This window comes from Cryptomeria japonica, chromosome 1 (genome assembly GCF_030272615.1).
Source record: "Cryptomeria japonica chromosome 1, Sugi_1.0, whole genome shotgun sequence".
NCBI lineage: Eukaryota > Viridiplantae > Streptophyta > Pinopsida > Cupressales > Cupressaceae > Cryptomeria > Cryptomeria japonica.
Genome location: NC_081405.1, coordinates 100,818,896 through 100,841,970, shown reverse-complemented (window position 1 = coordinate 100,841,970; position 23,075 = coordinate 100,818,896). Strand labels below are relative to the sequence as shown.

Below are 23,075 nucleotides of genomic sequence, written 5' to 3'. Positions count from 1 at the left end.
CGTACGACTAAGATGGAATTCGTTGTGGCTTGTACGGTTCCTTCTGTTTGATTTTTCCTCTTAATTCCATATTCTTCGACAGTACGCTTGCATATGATCTGAGTCTGTATGGGTATGATTTCCTTTCGTGCAAGCTCTTTTGTTTGTACGAACCCTATCCTTCGCCGGTGGGCTTTTTCTGTCCACTTTCCATCTTTGTACTACCAAATGTATCATTCATAACTTTACATGCTTCCATCAGTTGCTTTTCACCAGGAGTTGTAGCTTCAAGAAAATTACATGTTGGTGAAAATACCTCATAGTCCTCCATTTGCCAGTGGAATAGTCCATCTTCAGAGCAATCTTCCAGTTCGAGCACCCCTTCATCGTTGGGTTTTATACCATTCCTCCCTCCGTCCATACCTAACTCTCCACCCTCAGACTCAGTCTGAGGGTGCCAGTTCTTCACTCACCGCCTGGTTCCTCAAGTCAATGACTTGCTTCCTCCCGTCACTCTCGATCGAGAGTGTCTTTCGCTTCCAGTTGTGATTCGCCTTGGCAGTAACCAACCATCCCCTCTCGAGGAGTGTATCGTACGCCTTCTTTTGTAACCGGATGACTACAAAGTCCAAGAATTTTTTTTTGTCCCAATCATTACTTTTTTTGCCATCAATGTTCCCAACGGCTGGATGCCGTGTTGGTCGACACCTACCAAGTGGAAGCTTGGCGGCCAAAGATTCGGCTTCCCCAGATATTTCCACGTGTGTTCTGGTAGTACGTTTACTCCCGAGCCTCCATAGACAGTGGTGTTTGTCAACTTCTTCCCCATTATTTCCATCTTGATGACCGCCGACTTCCTCCCGATGCTGACCGTCAGCAACATTGGATCATTGGACTCATTCTCTTTGGGTGATGGTTTTCCTGTCAATTCCTCCTCGTGTGGCTTACATTGTTTCTGGATGACTATGTTGTCACTAATTGTGTTGGCAATTGCCATTCTCAGTTGTGACATAGTTTGGAGAAGGTCTGCCACCTTGATGGGTACGGTTGTTCGTAGCACATGCCGAACTATGTTCTTCCTTGACTCTCGCAATGACATACTTGCAGTTCCATTGGAAGTTACTCGTTCCTTCGCCAACACTTGTTCTACTTCGGCTTGTTCCTTTTCCGTACCAGAGTTTGAATACATCGCCTTCTTTGTTTGTGCTCTTGTGATTGCTAAAATTGTGTCCTCTTGTTCCTCCACGTCCAACATATTAATACCCTTCTGATTCGGGCACTTGGTGTCTTCATGGTCACCTGGTCCACACCATTTGCACAATAATTGTATGTTGTCTTTCTTGTTATGGCAATCTCTCGCAAAGTGTCCCCATTCACTACATTGTTGACATTGTATGATAGGACGTCCTCTGGAGTCGTACTGTATTTGGTTTCGCCCTCGTTGATTTCTATAACCACTTGGCGATACATTCTGTGATTTCGATGGGCTAGACTCTCCCTGTGTGAAGCGTACTTGTGCACTTCTCATCTTCAAATTGTACAAGCACTCCTTGATTGAATGCCCGAGTACTCGACAAATTTCACAAAACATATTTCTAGGACAATTACCTTTCGGGTGCCACTCCCTTTTGCACTCAGTACACCATGGTTCATTACCTTCTTTGCCAGTTCCTCTCTTAGCCTTCAATTCTTTCATCATTCTCAACATATCCCGTCGAAGGGTTCGTACGGTTTTGGATTCTTCGTCACTGCTACCTTCTATGCTATCATCATCGTCAATCTTCCTCTTCTCTTTGGGAAGAGATTTTGTTTTCACTCTCAATGTCCATTGCCCGATTGTAAGCATCAGCGTACGAGGACGGATGCACTACTTTCATCTTCTTGCGCAGTGAGGGTATCAATCCCTCCGTGTACCACCTCTTCTTCAACCCGTCGGCTGGCTGGTTTTCCATCTTGTTCAACAGTTCTTTGAGCTTACTGTTGTAAGTGCGTACACTCATTTTTCCCTTGGTTAGTATTATAGATTTCGGCCACGATCTCATTATCATCCCTCAAGAGTTTGAATTGATCCTGGAACACCCTCTTCAGATCACTCCATCTTGTATTGTGCTGGGCGTCGAGGTCTGATCCCCCTAAGGGTGGCGGGAAATGCCTTTAGCCAGAAGTCCTGTCATCTTGGCCATTTGCCTCCCAAGTGGTTATGCATGTTTTGCAATGTCGTACCGGGTACTCCGACCTGTCTCCCGTGAACTTCAGCAGTTTCTGCTTCTCCTCGGTGTTCAACATTGTTTTCACTCGGAAGGTACGTGTGTATTCGCCTTGTGTGCCAGACCTGGGTGGACTGTTTTGACCGCTACGTTCCGGTGCTCTCACTGCACTCTCGGACACGCAGGCGTTCTAGACACGTCCACCTTTAGCGTCTACAACACTTCGAGTACTTCCAGGTGTGTTGGACCTAAGTGAACTGTTTCGACCGCTACGTTCCGGTGCTTTCCTTGCACTCTCGGACACGCGTGCGTCCTGTACACGTCCAGCTCCAGCATCCCAACACTTTGAGTACTTCTAGGCTTCGACCCGTCTTTGTGCTCCCTCTGGCCGAGGGTCGGCGGATCACCTAATAGCTTGGTCTTGACCACCCTATGGCCTCTTCTCACCTTTGATGCGATCTATGGACATGAATCACTCAAGGCTGACCCGATTTCTTTTAAGGCAACGACGCCAAAATTTTACTGGTACAACTGGGAAATTAAATATAGAAAATAACAATGTACATGACAATGCATACCAGGCTCGGTTGTAAAATATATCTTTATTTGCACATGCAATCATTATAGAGAAGAAGACCAGAGATGGTTGGCCAAGGATTACAACAGATCCGGCAATACCGTTCCCCTTCCTTGACAGTACATGACATATTTAAAGGACCCAACGATTGCCAAGAGGTGCACAACCGTCAACCAACCGACACATAACTGCCCGAGACTGACAACCCACTCAATACAATTAATTAATACCTTGTCGAATAACAAATATTATCAAACATAACAATAGGCAATTTTTGCCGACAATAGGTACTTACAGGTTTTTACTCGTCCCTACTCTCCCTCTGTTTAGGGGTTTGTGGTTTAGATTCTCCAATTCTCGTTTCCCCTAAGATGGATAGATGGTGGAATGTCTATTTGTTCAAGATTTCCCTCTTCGCACTCCTTGTTCGACGTTTACTGTATGGATGGATTGTCTAATTGTTGATTGGATTTTCCTCAAATGTTTCTCATAATCTTCTTCGTTCTCTTTGTTCTATGATTCTTAGAAATCACCTGATTACTTGGTATTGACCATACCGTGGCCTCTTCTCGCCTTTATTAGGATCTAAGAGCATGAATTGCTCAAATCTGTCCCAATTTCTTTTAAGGCAACTGCAGGAAATGTTTATTGCTAAATTTGATAAATTAAATACAGGAAGTAATAAATAATTTGACAATGCATGCTAGATACAGTAGTAAAATATATCTTTATTTGCACATGAAACTATTATAGAGAAGAATACTATAGATGGTTGGCCAAGGATTATAATGGATCCGACTCTACCATACTACCTTCCTTGACGATACACAACATATTTAAAGGACTTGACATTTGCCAAGAGTAACACAACCGTCAACCAATTGACACAATAACTACCCGAGAGTGACAACAACTTAATTTGGACGATTAATACATTGTTGGATAACCAATATTATTTAAACATAACGATAGGCATTGTATGCCAACTACATATAATTAATTATATATCAATTTTATTAACATTTTATAAGGCTTATAAATATTTCTGTAAATATTGAGACTATGTATGTTGTTTCTGCTGTATACACATATGCTTATAATTCTTTTTTTTTTTTTGTACGGACAAACCTAGCCTCACAAAATTTTTTGCTAGATGCAATAGCCAAATTCGCAAACCCAAACTGGGATTGGAACTAGAATTGGTAACATAGCACTAGAATAATAAACAAGATACAAAAATAAAATAATGTACCAACCTTTCATTATAAAATCTATTCTTCTTAGTTAAGTTGTTGTCGATGACTATTATTTAAATCCAGTTCGGTTTATATAGTTTTGGTTATTTGTGGACATCAGTATATTTTCTTTCTTTCCTTCTATTTTTTTACTTTTATTTCATTATATATATTTTTACACTTTGACTTTCTTAATATGCTCAATATAGGTTTCTTCTAAAACTCTTTCCTTGTAAAAATATGGATCAATAATTGTAAAATTTTCTTTTATAATTTCTTGCAGTAAAGGTGGACAAGCCTTCCTTAAAGCTCTCTTGCCTCGTTTGAATCCACGAAATAGTAATGAAGCTCCTAAAATGGCATTTGAACTTGAGGTGTGTTTTATTCTTCGCTTTTCATTAATTTAATGCACTTTAGTTAGAGGCACTTGAATATTCTTATATTTTTAATGATTTTAGTATCATGTTTTTGCTCAATGAATTTTAGATTCCGAATTTTTTTTCTCTAGTTACAAACAGAAGTTGTAATGCCTCTCCCATTTTCTCTTTTGCATTGCATATCTCTTGATGGGGATTTGGCATTGTGCTTATATTTTTACCATTCGCAGTTTGATGATGCAGACATTTGTCTTGCTTTTGGGTTTTTATTCTATGTATCACTTTTAAATGTATTGTGTTCTGTTATGGCCCAGTGATGTATTAGATTGCTTTGTGGTGATCATGATAGTGTTGTTGCATTGAGATGCTTTCTTGCCTTCTTGTGCCTAGGTGTGAGAACTTATGCTCTGTGGCTGATTATGTTCTTGAGAGTGATTGTGGTGTGACATGTTATCTGATTTGGATTGTGAACTTGCTGATGTTGGTGTGTTGGCTTAATGTGCAATAATTGTTCTTTTGACCTTGAGATTCATGTTGAGATAGATTTACAAGTGATCTTTCAAATTGTCAAATTTCAAAATATTGATGTTGTGATTGGAGATTATCATATTCGAGATGTTGATAAAAATGTTGAAATGTAATGATGATTCGATTGAGTATCGGAATGTAACAAGATGCTAATGTTTATCCATGCAATTGATGATATACAGGTTAGATTTGGTAGTTATTAACTTATTATATTCAGTTTGATATGGTCATTATGATGTATTGACGATGCTAATTATGTTTATGGTGATGGATTATGTACTGACCATGTTATTATTTTGACCCTAATTGGGGAATATTTATATATTTGTACATGTGCTTCGGCTATGATGAACATACACAGGCCCGTAATGTTGTTTGAGTGATACAAGTACAGGGAATTGACTCCACTTGGCTTCACAGGTCTAAGCATGTCCATTTCACCAGTGGTGGTTAATAGGAGATAACACATTGGCCAAAATATCTTTGAGGCAAAACTTGATGTTCTTTAAAAAGGACCATTTACTTATGTTTTAATATTTGAGTCTCGATACCTTTCCCCCCTAAGCAACAATTCCACAACATAAAGATGTAAAAAAAAATGGAGAGCTGAGGCAACTTCCAACGGTCGAATTTCTCTAGTCAAAATCGCAGATGGCAATGAGGACGATGGCTTCCATGGAGGCCTCTGCAACGGGCTTGGGAGGATCATAAAGCATGGATAGAGGGAAGCAAAGGTCGTAGAGGAAGGACTAATCCCCAAAACCGAAGTTGGTCTCTGCTAGGAAAATGGGGTTTTGCAGAAGTATTGAAAGGCCGAAACGAGGGTTTCAGTCAAATAGAGAAGAAGTTTTGTCAACCAAAGCAACCAAATAGAGTTATTTCTCAGGAAAAAATACCAGGTGTAGCCAAAAAGAATAATCATTATGAATAGACGATGAAGGATGGAAGGATTCAGTGAAGACTTTGAAAGAAAGTGGCTTCATTAAATGGGCAAGAGAATGGCTAGCACTCCCAAAAATGAGGAAATGGTGTGAGGAAGAATGTGAGAAAGGTATGCTTATTAAATCCTTACCTAATGGTTTTTTTCCTAGTTATTTGTCTAGATCCAAAATAGAAAGATGCTATCTTGAATGGAGGACCTTATATGATCGACGGGATGGGGATATATATAAAAGATTGGGTGCCAAACTTTGATCCATTATAGGCCAAGATTGAGGAAGTCCCCATCTGGATTAGGCTCTATAACTTCCAAGGGAATATTGGGAGACCAAAACCCTTCAACAGATTGGAAATAAACTGGGTCGGTTTGTGAAAGAGGACGAGGCAGTAGATGCAAAAGATGGCAGTTTATACAAGAATTTGTATTTTGTGGTGACCGCTTCCAAAAGAAATCACGATAATAACAAACAAAGGTATCTGGCACCAAAAGATTGAAGTAAAATCAATCGTAGATAGCTGCAAAATCTGTATAGTATATAGACACAAAGCTGAGGACTGCATGAAGAGTAATAGGGGTAAAGAGAAAGTTGGGGAGGATGAAACTAATGTGTTGCCAACAGAGAACATTATATTCCATGGAGACGAGGAGGTACAAACTTTGGGAGGGGAATAGAGGAACTGGAGTAGTGAAATAGGAAATGAGGATAAAGAAATTACAATGGGACTGGAGACTCCACATTTGGATGAGGAAGAGGAGCGAGGTGTGGATAGTGCCCAGTCAAAAGGGGAGGAGAGAGATGAGACGACGACGGTCAACCTAAGCCCTTTGGAAGCCACAAATGACCAAGGTCTGTTTACTGATAATGCTTTGATTGGGAGAATGCCTCTTTAGGAGGTAAGGAGCACGAGAAACTTGAATTAGGAGATTACTATAGGGCAAACATACTAGAGAAGAACACCATCTCAATACAAAAAGAGAGGAAGAAAGGAGGAGAATCCAATCATAGGAGGATAGAGCAATAATACCAATCAATCTCAAAAGGGGATAGAATTGATAGATACTACCCTTGCGGTAATTACCCCTCAGAAGATTTGTTTTGATGGGACCGATGAGGAGAACCAGGGGGGTGATGATTTATTAGATATGGATGAAGAGGAAGATATATGTGAAAAAAGAACCATCGAACAGATGGAAGCAACGACTAAGAGAATCACATTGGGAGAGAATAAGAGTAGAGGAAAGAAGTCAAGAAGGACCCAACTAGAGATGGCGGGGAGTGTGTTGACGTGTCTGAAATCGCATTGCTGCAAACTCCATACGGCCAACGCAGAATAGAATAGCCGACTGATTATCCTACTCTCTCTTGAGATAAGGAAGTCTCTAATGCTGTTTTCTAAGTTTGATCAAAGGAGACTACCTCAAGGTTTCTTTCGTCAGGTCTTGACTGCGGGATCTCTCAGTGGCTTTATGTGTTTATGCTGGAAACACAAGGGGGCTTACGTTTGGTTAGTAATTTCATATGCGAATTCCCAGGGACCTCTTTTGGTTTTCTTTCAGGTGATGTTGATTTATTTGAAGCTGATTTAGCAAGACTAGATTTCTAAAAAAAGGGATAAAATTGGGAGGAGAGAAAGGAAGGGTAGAGAGAGAGAACAGTAAATATTAACTAGGACAACAGATTTACCCAAGCAGACAGACACCTCCAGGAAACCAGGTTAAGCATCATCAGTCATTCAGACACAATGTTTGCATAAACTTAGTGCAATCTTCAAAGGAGAAACCAGATTTTCATATTACCAAATACAATATTAGAACTTCTATATTCATGATATGTGTACTTTTGATAATCGAACTGAATCATAAAATAGCCCAGATTAACCATGCAGAAAGGAAAAAAAGCAATCAGCTATCCTCTAATGGTATGGACTGTGGAGATTCTATCAGATGCTTGGTAAGAACTGCTGTGTAAAATGAACGGACATAATTTAAAAGCTTTCTAATTTAAATGAAGAAGGAGACCATGCACTCACAAGGAAATTTGAAGGTAATTTCAATCCATTGTATTAATTCCTGCAAAATTTCTTCAGAGCTTTCGCAACAATTCAAGAACTTCCTCCTAAATGAGGGAAAACCAGTCCCCTTAAATAGGTTTCCAAAAATGGATGAATGGCCAAGATCTAATCTAAACAAGTGGCCCAGATTCATCCTTACAAAAGAGGGACCCACACTCATAAATAGGGAGATAAATATCTACAACTACTCAAAAAGGAGCAATAACTACCAAAGGATAATTACAACTTTGAAATAATCCAAAAAGGGGAGGTGCACAAAAAAAACTTTACAATATGTTGACCAAAAGTCAACTGTCACCCTTTTGGGACAAAAGTGCACTTTTAAGACTTGGAGGGAAAAAAGCATTTTTGAGAAACTACTTTCTCTATCCTGGTTTCACATTCCTTTTGCAGAAATTGGTCTTCGCCATGCAGGTATTCTCGCCATAAATCACGACCTGCTGCTCGTTCCTCGCGGACATATTCCTGAAACTTGATGCATAATTGGAAGAGGGGATTAAAAGGTGGCATGGGAGGGTGGCGAATTTTGTATTGCATGCCTTCGAGATACTGGTCCACGTGCCTTAAACCGTCCTTCCAGCTGGAGCGATTACGCTCGAAGCATAATATGTCTGAATGGAACTGACCAGCAAAACTCAAGTCTTCAATGGAATAAGAAGCCTTATCTGCTCCCAATCTTCCCTCCCAATCCGGCCGGATTACACTGTCGGACAGGTCATTTATCCACCCCGAAACCATTGATCGGAGGATGGTCTTGCCTAGTTCTTGCATGTTCCCCAGAATCGCCTCACACGCGTCATTTTCTTTGTCAATAATTTCCTGGGCGTCGTTCTTCATGGTGACGGTCCAATACCATTCCTTGAGAACACTGATGCTATGGGGATTCAAGATGTCAGGCAGTGTGGGAATTTGTGTATGTGTCCAGAAAAGAGCTCTTAGGAGTGGAAGGGTAGAGGCCGCTACTTCATGCATGTGAAGGGATTCTCTCTTTACTTCCAACAACCTGACGAGAGTGAGCTCTCGATGGAGAGCCATTTCCTTTACTTCTTTGAGGATCTGTTCTCCTTTTTCTTGATGCCTTGCACCCATTCCTTAACGGCCTTTGCGGTATCCCGGATTCCTTCAAATTCAGTTGTGGTCCTTTGCGCCAATGCCATTGGGGGAATATGGGATTCAGAGGGGTTGTGTAGTGGCCGTAGGAGCTTATCGATGTATCCCTCGGCTTGTTCAGCACGAGCCCGATACATGTCCTTTTCAGCCGTGATTTCCTCGAGCTGTCTGAGTATGTTTTGCACCGAGTCCTTAAATTCCTCCTTTTCTTGCTCTTTTGTAGCTCGTCCGATGGGGACAGTCGTAATGCTATAATCTGCCAGGGTTATTTGATCTGCTAGCTTGTTTACGGGCGGGGTAGCAATATGAAGAGTGCGGTTCCTTTGCCCATCCTTGGTTATCTTAGAGTATGTTCTCGGTTTCTTCTTCCCTTTTGCTTTTGTTTGATCCATTCGTGAGAAGATGTCTTCAAGGTCGATGGGCGCCTTGGTGGCGGCCCTGCGCTGAGCTCTGGCGATCAGCCACTCTTGAGGCACCGTCTGGGTTGAGGATAGGGTTAAGTTAGCACCTTGTGCTCCCATACTTCCAACTGGCTGATCACAAATTAACAGCTGTCCCGCCATCGGAGGGGTGGAAGAAGGAGGAAGCTCTTTGTTTGCATCTGAGTTCTCCCCTATCTCACTGAATAATTGTCTGACATCTTCCTGTGATGGTGGCTCCTTGGTTCCCTCGAGCTCATGGATCTCGTCTGTTCTTTGTTCCCCTTCGACAGTTGAGTCGTCCTTGACTGCATGGAGGAGTAGTAATTCATGGCGGCTCTGCTGGGTAGGTTCATGCACTACGATCCCCTGGGTGGATGGGATTTCTCCTTCCTCTATCTGGTCACCCGGCTTAGTCGGATTGGGGCCCTTTTGCTCGGTGTCCGGCATATCTGGAGCAGGAGGATCATTGGCTTGGAATGCCTCTATGTCGCTCTGGGAAGGCGGAGCAGGTATGCAATCCAAATCTATGGCATCATCGGGCGAACTGGGGTCTGAAGATGAAGTGGTCTCTGGCCTTCTTATGGGAATCTTCTCCCTCCTTGTTCTCTTGGACGTCCGAGTCCCTCTGCAAGCCTTTGTTTTCTTCCTTTTCTCTGGTTTTTCAGCTGATGTCCTTTCATCTTCGGAAGACTGAGAGTCGAAATTGCCCATCAGATGGTAAGTAAACTGGACCCCTTCATGGACTAGCCTCTCGATCTGGTGTTGTAACCATTGATCTGTGTATCTTGCCGGGGCTGCCATGACTGCTTCGAAATCCGTGATTGGGTCTTGAGACCAATCAACGCCTGGCAAGAGATGCCTCATTGCTTCGAAATCCCGGACTTGGAGACAGTTCCCCGAGTCTGTGAGCTGATCCGGGACCCGACGGTACTCAAAGAGTCGCATTTGCTGCACACTCAATCTAGAATATTCCCGTCGCCTGACTTCGTAGTCATCGGAGCAATTTTTCCAGTAATCTTCAATTGACTCCTTTGCTCTGTAGCGCCTACCGTAAGCTCTCTTTGCCAAATTGTCATGATCAAAACATTTTCTTGGGAAATGTTCCTGTAGGCCATAAGAGGCTAGCTCTGCAAGGGACTCTTCTGCTAGGGTGGGAGTTCTCAATTGGACATCATGGTTGCCTATGATCATTGGAAATGCGAATCCAGCCTGCTTGCTTTCTCGTAATAATATGCCGGCAGGGCGTGATTGCCTTGCCACTTCCATGAGGACTACTTTATCGGTTGGGTACCGCGGAAGTCGAAGGGGGGCACCTTCAAAGCCAACAATTCGGATGTAGGAGAATCTTGGGAACTGAATAAACCAGGCCCCATACCTCTGCACTAAAATGGTAGCTTGCTCCGAGAGCCTTATGTGTAACCCTCCCTGCATTAGCCTGACTAGACGCATTGTGAAGGCGTCGTTGACACGTTCGTACTGTCCAACCGCGTAAGCCGGGCTGCTCTTTTCCCTTTGAGCTATATCCTGGTAGTGCAGCTGCGGGTAGCAATCATAAACCTTTACCTGACCAGGCCCATTCCCGATCTCACCTTTCATTATTAATCCTGGCAGTGGCTGGTTCTTTGCGAACATATAGACCAAATAGGAGGTCATGGTGAAATACTTCTTTGTCTCTAGCTCAATCAGCTGAGCGTGGATGTTATCACTTATGATCTGAGCCTAGTCAAACTTAGACTTTCCGGCAAAGACCTGTTCTGTAAAATAGAACATCCATTCTTCAAAGTAGTTGGACTTAGGGAGTCCCATGACTCGGCTAAGTAAGGTGACCATATCGCCATGTTCATTATGAAAGTCACTTCTGGGGGTCTTTTTCACAATCCTGGTGCTTGAAGGCCTTTTTTCTTTGAACCATTCTTCGTTAATTAGTGCCCTGCATCGAGCTGGGTTCATATCATATGCCCCCTGTGCCTCGTCCATTGTTGTAGCTATGGGATTATTTGGAAAGGGGATATCAAATGCATCGCCGATAGCCTCAGGGGAGAAGTCGGCAATAGTGATATCTTCCAGAAGCACTAATCTGGACTTTGGCTCGTAATGCCGAGCAGCTTCCACTACTAATTCATAGTTCTGGATTGCTGGAGGAAAACCTGCTGCTTGGGCGATGCCACTTTCCAGCATTTGCCTAGGTCTGCCATATGCATTGGGTGAGAAGACCCGATCCCTGAAATCCTGAATATCAATGTGGCCAAGGTCGGTGTCACCAATGTTGTCCCAGATACTCTGGACCTTTGACTCTCTTAGCCCTCCCCTCTGATTTCGATACTTCATTCTTTCAACTTTCCGTGGGATGTCTGATTTGGATGCTCGTGAGGTTTCTGCTACAGCGGGTGTTTTTGATGATTCTGCCGCTGATTTAGGCATTTATCCTGCACAGCCAGACACGGATTACAAGGTGACACGAGAATGACGATGCGGGTTAGATAATAACAGAAGTGTTTCAACAGACCGAGATTAGTTTAAATATCACTCTGGGCTAACAATCTGATTAACTTCTACAGCATCATATTCCTGAAGATTTATGACTAAGCATTCTTACTCTCGAATTTTTTTGGATTAATTTTAACAAAGGCAAAACATGAGAATTTTGAAAAGAGATGCAGTTTTCGGCCAAACTCCGGGAATAAGTCCTAAATTTTGGATGCTCGAATGATGGAGATGCAGACTCTAAGCATTTCAAATTTTGCGTATTTGCGTATTTGATCCACACATTTTAAATGACCGTACGCGATAAGGCGTACTTACCTGATCGGAGCGAATGATGGGTGATTGCTCGACCTTGCGGGGGGGGGCGAGCGGATGACCCTGCAAAATTTGAATCCCAACGGTTATCCTCCCTGTTTAAATTTTTGCAGTTTGGAAGATGAAAGAGGATTTATTAATTTCACATGGTTCTGTGTCTAGCAACCTGAATTTTAAATGGTCGATGGGAGGATGATGCAGTGTCTTACCTCCTTGCTTTCGGATTTAAGAGTTCCTTTCGAATTTTGAATTAGAGGTTTTCGAATCTAACCTTCGCGGGTGTGCTCGTCCTGACCTCCGCGTTACACACTGTGCCTTCTGCGTTTAATGTTTTGCTTGCTTTTGGACTTCGTTTTTAAACTTTCACCTTGGAATTTCGGACGCTTAGGGTTCGAAAACGCTGTTTGCCCGATGATGTTGAAGCTCGAACGCGGGGGGCCGAAGTGCGTCTCGATGTTGTTTTAGAAGCTTATACTGTCTTTGTTATTCGGACGCGGGGGTCCGAAGTGCGTCTCGATGTTGCTTTTGAAACACCACACTTTCCCTTTCGGAGCTTAGGGTCCGAAGAATTTTATTTGATATGTTTTAAAACTTACACTTCGCCTTTTTCATTCAGACGCGGGGGTCCGAAGTGTGCCATGCGCTGCGTTTTTAAAACCTCAGTTCGCCCTTTTCATTCGGAGCTTAGGGCCCGAAGTATGCATTTCGACTCTGCTGGAGGAATGCCTTTAAAAACTTACTTCGCCCTTGGTCATTCGGACGCGGGGGTCCGAAGTGCGTCTCGATGTTGTTTTTGAAACACCACACTTTCCTTTTCGGAGCTTAAGGTCCGAAGTGTGTTATTTGATATGCGTTTTTGTTTTTTTTAAAACTTCGCCCTTTTCGGAGCTTAGGGTCCGAAGTATGTATGATGTGCGTTTTGTTTTAAAACTTACTTCGCCCTTTTCGGAGCTTAGGGTCCGAAGTATGTATGATGTGCGTTTTTGTTTTAAAACTTACTTCGCCCTTTTCGGAGCTTAGGGTCCGAAGTATGTATGATGCGCGTTTTGTTTTAAAACTTACTTCGCCCTTTTCGGAGCTTAGGGTCCGAAGTATGTATGATGCGCGTTTTGTTTTAAAACTTACTTCGCCCTTTTCGGAGCTTAGGGTCCGAAGTATGTATGATGTGCGTTTTTGTTTTAAAACTTACTTCGCCCTTTTCGGAGCTTAGGGTCCAAAGTATGTATGATGCGCGTTTTGTTTTAAAACTTACTTCGCCCTTTTCGGAGCTTAGGGTCCGAAGTATGTATGATGCGCGTTTTGTTTTAAAACTTACTTCGCCCTTTTCGGAGCTTAGGGTCCGAAGTATGTATGATGTGCGTTTTGTTTTAAAACTTACTTCGCCCTTTTCGGAGCTTAGGGTTCGAAGTATGTATGATGTGCATTTTTTTTTTTTTTAAAACTTACTTCGCCCTTTTCGGAGCTTAGGGTCCGAAACGTGGTTTTTTGACGTTGCTTAAAAAAACTATAACTTTGTCTCTTTTCGGATCCTAGGGTCCGAAGACGCTGTTTGATATGTTTTTTTTTTTAGAACTTAACAGCTTGTGTTATTCGGACACGGGGGTCCGAAGTATGCTATTGCACTATGTTTTAAACTTAACCTTCACTAAAATTCGGACCTAAGGTCCGAAAACGTTGTTGGGCAGTGTTATGTTTTGAAACTTTAATTTTTTGGAAATTTCGGACCTAGGGTCCGGAATGCGATTGCCACCTTATGCTTTCAAATTTTGAATTTTCACCTTCGGACGCTTACATCCAAAAGGGGGGGGAGCGCACAACGTTTTAAACTTAACGGCTCATCTTGACTTTTGCCAAGTTCGGACCTGGAGTCCGAAAAGATGCTCGCATTGCGTTAAGTTTTGAAATTTTGGAACAAACTCTCGGTATTTACGCCCGAAAGCCAGATCAGTCAAAAGGGCTCATTGGTTCATTACTCCAACGTTGATCAGCTTACGGACTGATCACGAACTCGCTCGAGGAGACACGAGAAACTCTGATTCGATTCTCGGGATGACGATCAAAAAACTCAAAACTGGAAAAGGGGGACCCTGTCGGCGACAGGGGGGGCGTGTGCAACGCACAACAGAGTGCCAAAGGCTAGAGCAAATTGAGATCCGGGAAGGACTTTTCCCTTCCTAGAGGACAATGAAGATCCTATCGTGGAATGTTAGGGGTTGCAATGCCCCTGACAAGTTATGCTTGATCAAAAGAGGTTTTGATCAGGTGAAGCCAGACATAATCATGGTACAGGAGACTGCTATTAAACAGGAGGATAAAGTAATGTTTTTACAAAAATGGAAAGCGTGGCGAGGAGCTCTAGTGGGTGCGGAAGGAGAGTCGGGTGGATTAGGCATCCTCTAGAAACCCTTGCAAAACACAGTCGAAGAACTTTGCCAATATCGACATTGGATGGCAGTTTTGATAAAGAACCACGTGGACAATAAGGAACTCATTCTAATTAATGTGTATGGGCCGACTTTGTGCAGAGCCAAATTGGAGGTATGGGATCAACTTTCGAATTTTTTGTAAACTGTTAGTCATAGGAATGTTGTTTTGGGAGGAGACTTCAATGCAATCAAAAACCCCACAGAGACGTTAGGTGGAGTTGATGGGATTGATATGCAACATATGCATTTCCAGAATTTCATCATGGGGAACTCATTCATTGATCCCAAATTCAAAAATGGGAGTTTCACATGGATAAATAGGCAACTGGGGACTCATAGCATAGCTTAGAAACTTGAATGTTTCCTTGTATCAGATAATTGGAATAATTCATTTGCCGTGTGGGAGGCTTCCATCCTGCCATTAACTGGATTGGACCATTTTCCGATCGTCTTACTAATCCACGAAGATTTAGTTCCAATACGCTGCCCTTTCAAATTTGAGAAAATGTGGCTAAGGGATGACAACTTGAAGGAGAATATTGCTCAGTGGTGGTGTTTAGCATCTATGGGGTATGGAAAAAATGCTATCAAGGTGCTCAGGGAAATTGCAATTTCTTAAGGAAAAACTAAAGGAATGGAACTGTCTTTATTTTGGCAATATTTTTGAGGAAAAGATCAATATTGAAAAGGGAATTGTAGAAATAAATGAAAGGGTGATCCACAGAGGAATGACAGCCCCAGATTACCAAGAAGAGAAACAGTTACATTCAAAATTGGCAGAGATTCTAGCACGAGGAGATATTTTGGTGGCAGAAATCAAGAGAAAATTGGCTTAGGGAAGGAGACAGGAATACCAAGTTCTTTCACAATTCGGTAAAGACAAGGAGAAGCAACAATAGAATCTTAGAAATAAGAAATAGGGAGGGAGTAGTTCTTGATAATGCAAAGGATATAAACAAATCGGCGATTGACTTCTTCCAGAGTCTCTTGTCTGTAGAGGAGAATCCCCAAAGTGAGTACATAGGTGAAATTCTTGGCAATGTCCCGAAGATCATCAGTGACCAACAAAATTGATTTCTCACTCAGGATATTTCTTTGGAGGAAGTTCAGTATGCTGTTATCTCAATGGAAGGAGATAAGGCTCCAGGCTCGTGTAGAAACCCCCTGGTGGTTCTGACTGAAATTTTCAGTTTTAAACACTTAGGAATTTTGTCAAACACTTTGCAAACAACCCCTTCACTTGCTGTTTCTATGTTTCAGTCTGATTTGTTTGCTTAAATGGACATTGAATATAGTTTGAATGCTTGCAATTAACACTACAATGATCAGGTAATGAGCTAGATGCAAAAGCAACATTCCTTTGAATTCTTTAATGCATGTGAATGGATTTTACAAGTAAAATGCACACCTACAGCCAATGGACATTTTGTCGAATAATTGGCATGCATACTGTCATTCTATTCTAGATGAAGATTTGAACAAGCATTTGGCATGTAACTTATAGATCCTAAAAAGAATGACAATTTGAGTTCAATGCTAATATGATGTCTTGAAACAATGCCAAAGTCTGATATGAACTCCTACAGTAGAAAACCTGGAAGTGATGGCTGTGAAGACATATAAGTTTAATTCTTTTTGTTCACAATGAAATTGCCATCCCTGTCTCTGGAAATCAGATCTCTGATATTAAGATAGCAGCCTGTAACCTCCGTCAATTTGTACAGTGATGCACTGCAAGGGCCTTCTGAAGTCGATGCGAAATGAGTAGTCTACAAACAAAATCGTGGCTTCTAATGGCAACATATATGACTGTAATTTAAAAATCGGACTTATAATTTATTCTCCAATCTGCAAATATACTTTTCAATAAAACTCCAATCGAATCTTCTCAAATATGTACAATCTGGACCTCTATATGAAGCCCACAGATAAGCAATAATTCTGTTGGTATTTCACAGCATCAAAATTGCAAACAGATTGAAGAGTTGACATTCTCCAATGGCGGGAAGGAGGCGTAAACCCTTGCCCTCCTCTTTTCAGAACTCAAATGTCATAAACAATCCTCAAGAATGAATTGTATGATTTCATGAAGGAGTATTTATATTTCCTTCTTGGCTCGATTTCCATTTAAAAAAACACATTAATAACATTTAAAATGTTATTTCATTGAGACTTAGGGAATACTTGTAATATCTCATTAAAATTCTCCTTTATAATTAATTCTTCAAATGGCCCCCTTTTCATGATGAACACGACCCTTTCTTTATGAAATAATAATAAGTTATAATATAACATTAAATGGCCTGATAATAAAATTTATTAATAAAGTTATCACTTTATTAATAATCAAATAAGCATAACTCCATGATTAATCAATATTTCTTCATTCTGTCTGCACCGGGGAGTTGACCATTTTATCCTCTGTCCAACCCACTGACTTACTAAAAATAGAAAGGATCCCTCTCAATTGTCTCCTGACTTACTATAAATAGCAAGTATATGAAACTAAGCCCAAACGAAGTCCAATCTGAGCCAAACAAAACCTAAACTGGAACATACTGAATTCTTGAGAAGACAAGAACCTCCATTAACCAAGCCTCTGCCTTAGAAGATCCCCTATCCACAAATATTACCCTACGAGGGTTAGAATGATAGGCTAATCACTCAAGAATAGGAACGAGCTAAAAAGGGGACATTATAGTCCGCCCCTCCTGAAATTGTTTCTCTCGAAGCAATCTCGACGACAAATAAACTCCTCCACTTGGATCCCAAGTGAAGACCTGTGCAATGCTCTTGCTGTTACCAAACAACTTCTGTAACATTGGCACATCGAACCGAATTTGCTGAATCAACTCATCCTCACCATTAGTTGTCACTGGAGTAAGAGTCTCGAGTGGAAGCACCTCAAAACACTGATCTTCTTTGCTTCCCAAAATTGTGCAAGATAAGCTGCCATACATATTATCTAACACATGCACAACTGAACTATGCATCTGAAACAAATTAGGTACATGAGAACTTGGAATGAGACTACCAACGATCCACACCATGTACATGCAGTAATACTCCCTAGTGAACGCAAACCGGAACCCTGATGCACACAAAGGATCCCTCAACATACTGGTGGGTATCCAACATAATATACCGGGATCCTAAATCCAGGAAAGAAGTCTGCCATGTAAACCTCCCTCAAACTTTTGCTGCTCAACATTGATCCCCACTTCACCATGCTAGATGTGGTGAAGCCAACCCATGGGACCTATCCAAACTGCAACACTAACTTTGTCGCGACCTAGATCACGGTGTAATATATTCACACATCCATCCGTATTGTGGAGATAGGAATACCTGGAAACAACTGGTACGCAACATCTCTCCTCAATGTTTGCTAAACTCTCATGGTTGTGATATCCAACTAAACCATCATGCCCATTGTTACCATAATCTCTCTGAAGCCATGTATTTGAAGATAGTCTCTGTGTCATAGGAGTAACAATCTCCATCGGATACACATCAACATGATGGGAAATTGCACACTGCTCCAACAAGTACCCCCTAGCAATCAACTGAGTCAGGTACTTGCAACTGCTAATTCCATGTACTGAAGATGGTAACTCTCCATCCCACAATGGATGGTTTAACCATGAAGCCAATCCACACCGATGCATCATCAAGTCCTCCACGTATGGATCAAAAGAAAAATGATGAGCGCTCCTCACTGTATACTGGCGGTAAAACGCTCCAACCTCAGTCAATGGCTCATCACTAAGCACAATTTGCCTACCTAATGTAGATGAATCATACTCATCCCGCTCTACCCTTGTGTTATCATCGTGGACATCCTCAATGATAGAGGAACTACTGGCATCATTGGATAATGTATCATCACTCTCAGATTCATTGGTCACAATATAGTATGCTTCATCCTGTTCATCACATGAAGAGGCATGATCTATGACAGGAAGTAACATCGAGATATCTGCTTTAACCCTTCATAATGCATGCCTGATGGTCTGTAAGCTTGTCATTGAAACTCCATCCTGAGACCAATGCTGTATGAGATAATCAACGAGTGTGCCAATCCTATCAACTTGGCCCACGGCTTGTGCTACCGCCTCCAGTTCTGGGTACACATTTTCAAAAACTACAACAAGAGTTTCAATCTTTTGAAACTGATTTGCATTTCCTATTAAAGTCTTAACCTCAAGCCTGCAAGTTGTATCATTATGTGGTTTCTTGTCTTCCATAGCTGATTTACAATCAGCATCATGCTCACCTACAACAACCTCGTCGTTGCAAACTGAATGTTCCTGTACCAACTCACCCACTCTAAGTTCATCAACTTCGGTTACTTGTTAGTCCTCCTCACCTGTTATGTCTGAATGTTAGCTGAAGAAGAATGTGACAAAGTTAATATTTGACCAAGCTGAACCACCTGATTTTCAACTTCATGGAGTGCCACTAAGGTAGCCTCTAGTTTGTCCTTAGTATTCTCGAGCTCAAAGTTAAGTGTGTCTACTTCTTCTTCCTTATTTAATGCCTTTGAATTGATTTTTGCAAGATCTATGTAATGTCCTGTTCCAGCCAGTGATCATTTTCTGTGAAGAATAGCCTATTCAGGAGGCCCGTAGGCTATTTTTGGCAAAAATAGTGTTTCCATCTTCCGGGAGGATTTTGAGTGGGAAGCAGTTGGAGTTTGGGACTTCTGATTGTGGAGTTTTTTTGGGTTTTTCAGGAGTTTTCCGACAGCATGACATGCAACTTCTTCCGACTATTCTTTAGCGGGCTTACTATTTATAGTAAGTAACAGTTGGTCCTGGTTTGTGCCCTAATGGAGCTGCGAGTCACTTACTATTTTTAGTAAGTATGATTTTTTAGGGTTTCAGTTGAGCCCGACAGCATCGGCTATTTTTGGCAGTCTTATGGGATGACTCAGCGACTTAGTTCTATTTCTGGCAGGTAGAATTGAGTTCAGAATGCAGTTTATTGGACTTAGTCATTTATCATTTAAATGACAAGTTAATATTTTATTTTGGTTTCATATTCTATTGTTGATGTTGGTGTAAATAATTATTCATATTGGATATTATTAGACTTTACTTAAGTTTACTTAGGTACACTCATTTCATAGTAGTTTGGGTATGAGACACTTGGGTGTTTGTGCCACATTGGGATAGTGTGTGTAGGAGAATTTCCACCTTTTATGGTGTGATCTTGTTACTACTCTATCATATCCACTTATTGTGGAATGATAATTCTACCTTCGGTGGGTGATCCACCTCATGAGGAATATTTTATTGTTTCTCCTACCTACCCACACCTATTTCCTACCTACCCTTGTTTCTTATTGAGCCACATGTCATGTTTGTGTGCTCACATATCCATTTAGCTTTGCCTATATAAGAAGACTCATCTACATTGTACGGACAATCATTGAACATCTTGTAATGATCCAGTTGATCATATTTTGCATCTTGATAGAATACAGTTTATTCCTATCAATATTTTGTTCTCTCTTATTTGTTCTTTCCATTGCCTCTAGATCTTGGCAAAATCTCACATGGTATCAGAGCCATTGGAGTGTCATTGGTTTGTCAATTGAGAGAAATTTGGGGTTGTGTATTTTGGAGCTTTCTATTGCAGGTTATTATTGGAGCTTGTTGGGTCAAATCTGAGGTCACCATTGGATTGAGGAGGTTTGAGAAATTAAGAATCGCCTTTTGTTTCGTCCAAATCCGACATCCGAGGCCAAATCTAGAGCCGTTTAATGGTGGAGGGTGGTGACTTGTCCCGACATCGATCTGCAATTTTGGAGTATTTTTGGCCAAATCCATCAGTGCCATTGCGCGCTTAGAAGGCCTAAAAACCTCAAGATCGATTGTCAATTTGTCGAAATCGGCCTCCGTTACCCCAAGTTGAAAAAAATTCCCCTCTTGGCGCGCCGTACGGACTTGCTGGTACAGGTTTGAAATTTTTATTTCTTATTTTTTCCGTTTTAATTTTTTTTCGGAAAAATAATTTGTTTTTTTTTAATTGTTGGGGTGGTGTTTTTGTTGGTTTCGTTTTTTTTAAAAAAAGGGATCGGAAAAAAATTTATTTTGGGGGGCTTTGTCCGTAGTGTACCTGCAGGTCACTGCAGGCACTATGGCCCCGCAGTGTACTTGCGAGTGTCTGCAGGCACTGCGGCCCCGCAGTGTATCTGCAGTGGTCTCGCAGTACTTTGTGGGTCCCTCCCCGCATGGGGGGGGTACATTGTCTTTAATTTTTTAAAAAGTTTTTTAATAAATAAAAAAAATAACTTTTTCTTATTTTTTTTAAAATAAGTTTTTTAAATAATTAAAAAATAAACTTTTTTTATGAAGTTTTTTTTTTCTTTAATAAATTATTATTAAAGTTTTCTTTCAAAAAAAAAAAACATTGCCTTTTTTTATGTTTTTCTTTATTTTTAGTAAAGTTTTTTTTTGGGGCATAATAAATTGTTGTTTTTTTTTTAGATTTTTAAAATCTTTTAAAACACAAATTTCATTTAGTAAGTCAAATTGGGAACACTTTTTTTCTTGTCACTTTTTACCTGTCTTGCAGTGCTTCTAGCCGACAGTGAAGGGGGGGGGGGTTGATCTGTTCCTTTATATCTCTTGGCCACATCCCAATCAGAGGCGTCTTTTTCTGCAGTATTCTACAGGGCTTCTTGGTGGCATCATTTTCATGTTTCCAGATTTGCACTATCATGTTGTATGCTCTTGCATGAGCAATGTTGTACTCGCACTATCATAAAGTGCCACACCTCTTTGTATCTTGTCATTGTTGACTATTTGATGTAATCCTCTTGTACACGTAGATTAGGAATATCTTGTGAGACTTGGTGCATGGCTCCACTTGAGACTTAGATTGTACACATTTGTGCATGACTCCCGTGAGACTTGGATTGTACCAGTATTTCTGCCATTTACGAGTATCCAGATGATGCTCAAAGCAGGTTGTTTCCATGCCTGATCTTCATTTTTGTTGCAGCGAGTGATTCATCGTCATCGACTTGGTACTTGGTTTTGTCACACTTTGACATTATTGGTGCAGCATTGGCTCTCTTTCTTCCTTATGGGGAGGTATTTTGGTCAACATCTTGGACCATCCTTGCAGGAGATTCGACATTGAGGGGGGGGCTTCATGGTCTCTTCTTCTCATCATTGAGAGCATTGTGTGCTTTCATCATCTCTCTTTTGGGGGAGGGTTTTTTCCCATTGGGTTTTTCTCTCTTTCCTCGTTTGTGGGAGATTGCATTTGCATTTGTACATGGGTACCTAACATGGCCTCGTAGCTGGGACCCATCTTGCATTGCTTAGTTGCATTGTAGACTTAAGTGCATTCCCCTAAGTTGCACTTAAGGGGGGGTGTTGGTGTAAATAATTATTCATCTTGGATATTATTACACTTTACTTAAGTTTACTTAGGTACATGAATTTCATAGTAGTTTGGGTATGAGACACTTGGGTGTTTGTGCCACATTGGGATAGTGTGTAGGAGAATTTCCACCTTTTATGGTGTGATCTTGTTACTACTCTATCATATCCACTTATTGTGGAGTAATAATTCCACCTTCATGTTGATGATATAGCATCAGAAGCAATCCTTCAGGACCATTAAATAGATATCAAATATGAGAATGGCCTATAGTCCTTACATATTTAATAAACCGATTTACTTATGCATTAATATTGAACATATCGATTCATTGGGTTTGTATAATTAATCATTAAAGTTGGTTATCGGGTTTGTTATATAAACATTAGACAATCAATTTAATTAACAGATTGTGTTATTAATCGGTTTGTTGAAAGGCAATTATGAAGAGTCACGTCTTTTATTGGAAAGACATCGGATTCATTATATATGGAGAATACATCCTTCTTATTGATATATCGTGGAAGATAGAAATTAATACTCAGATCGGAAATATATAAGGGGTAGATTTAAAATGATATTTAGTAAGCACACTACATATTCTCTAGCAAACCAACATGTTCTTCTGAAGCAGTCCGACTTATCCTTCTGCAGTTTGTGTTCAGTGAATCTGACAAGTTAAAGAGTTTCCATTCTGCAGCAATAAGAATATGATCCAACATACCTTCGGCAGATTGAGTTTTTGACAGTTCAATTTCTATATTACCTTGTGTGGGTAATTGTTGTGTACATAAAGATTCAAGCAGTGAAGCCATTACTTGTATATCATACTTAGACCTGATTATATAAATAACAATTAATTTTTGTGGCTAGGTTTTTTCACCTTCATAAGGTTTTCCCAAGGTAACATAGTGTTCATACTGTTCGTTTGAGGTAATTTTTTGTTTTCTGATATAATCTGATCATAAATTTAACACTTCGGTGGGTGATCCACCTCATGAGGAA

At 40.9% G+C, this 23,075-nt stretch overlaps 1 protein-coding gene across 2 annotated transcripts in view; it reads left to right on the top strand.

The window, feature by feature from the left end:
* The window catches only part of LOC131041883 (magnesium transporter MRS2-A, chloroplastic), a 411,268-nt gene that overhangs the window by 146,126 nt on the left and 242,067 nt on the right, over positions 1–23,075 (top strand). For both annotated transcript variants that reach the window (XM_057975112.2, XM_057975111.2), the window contains exon 5: positions 4,282–4,372. In XM_057975112.2, coding sequence (XP_057831095.1) covers positions 4,282–4,372 — 91 coding nt within the window. The remainder of the gene's footprint in view (positions 1–4,281; positions 4,373–23,075) is intronic.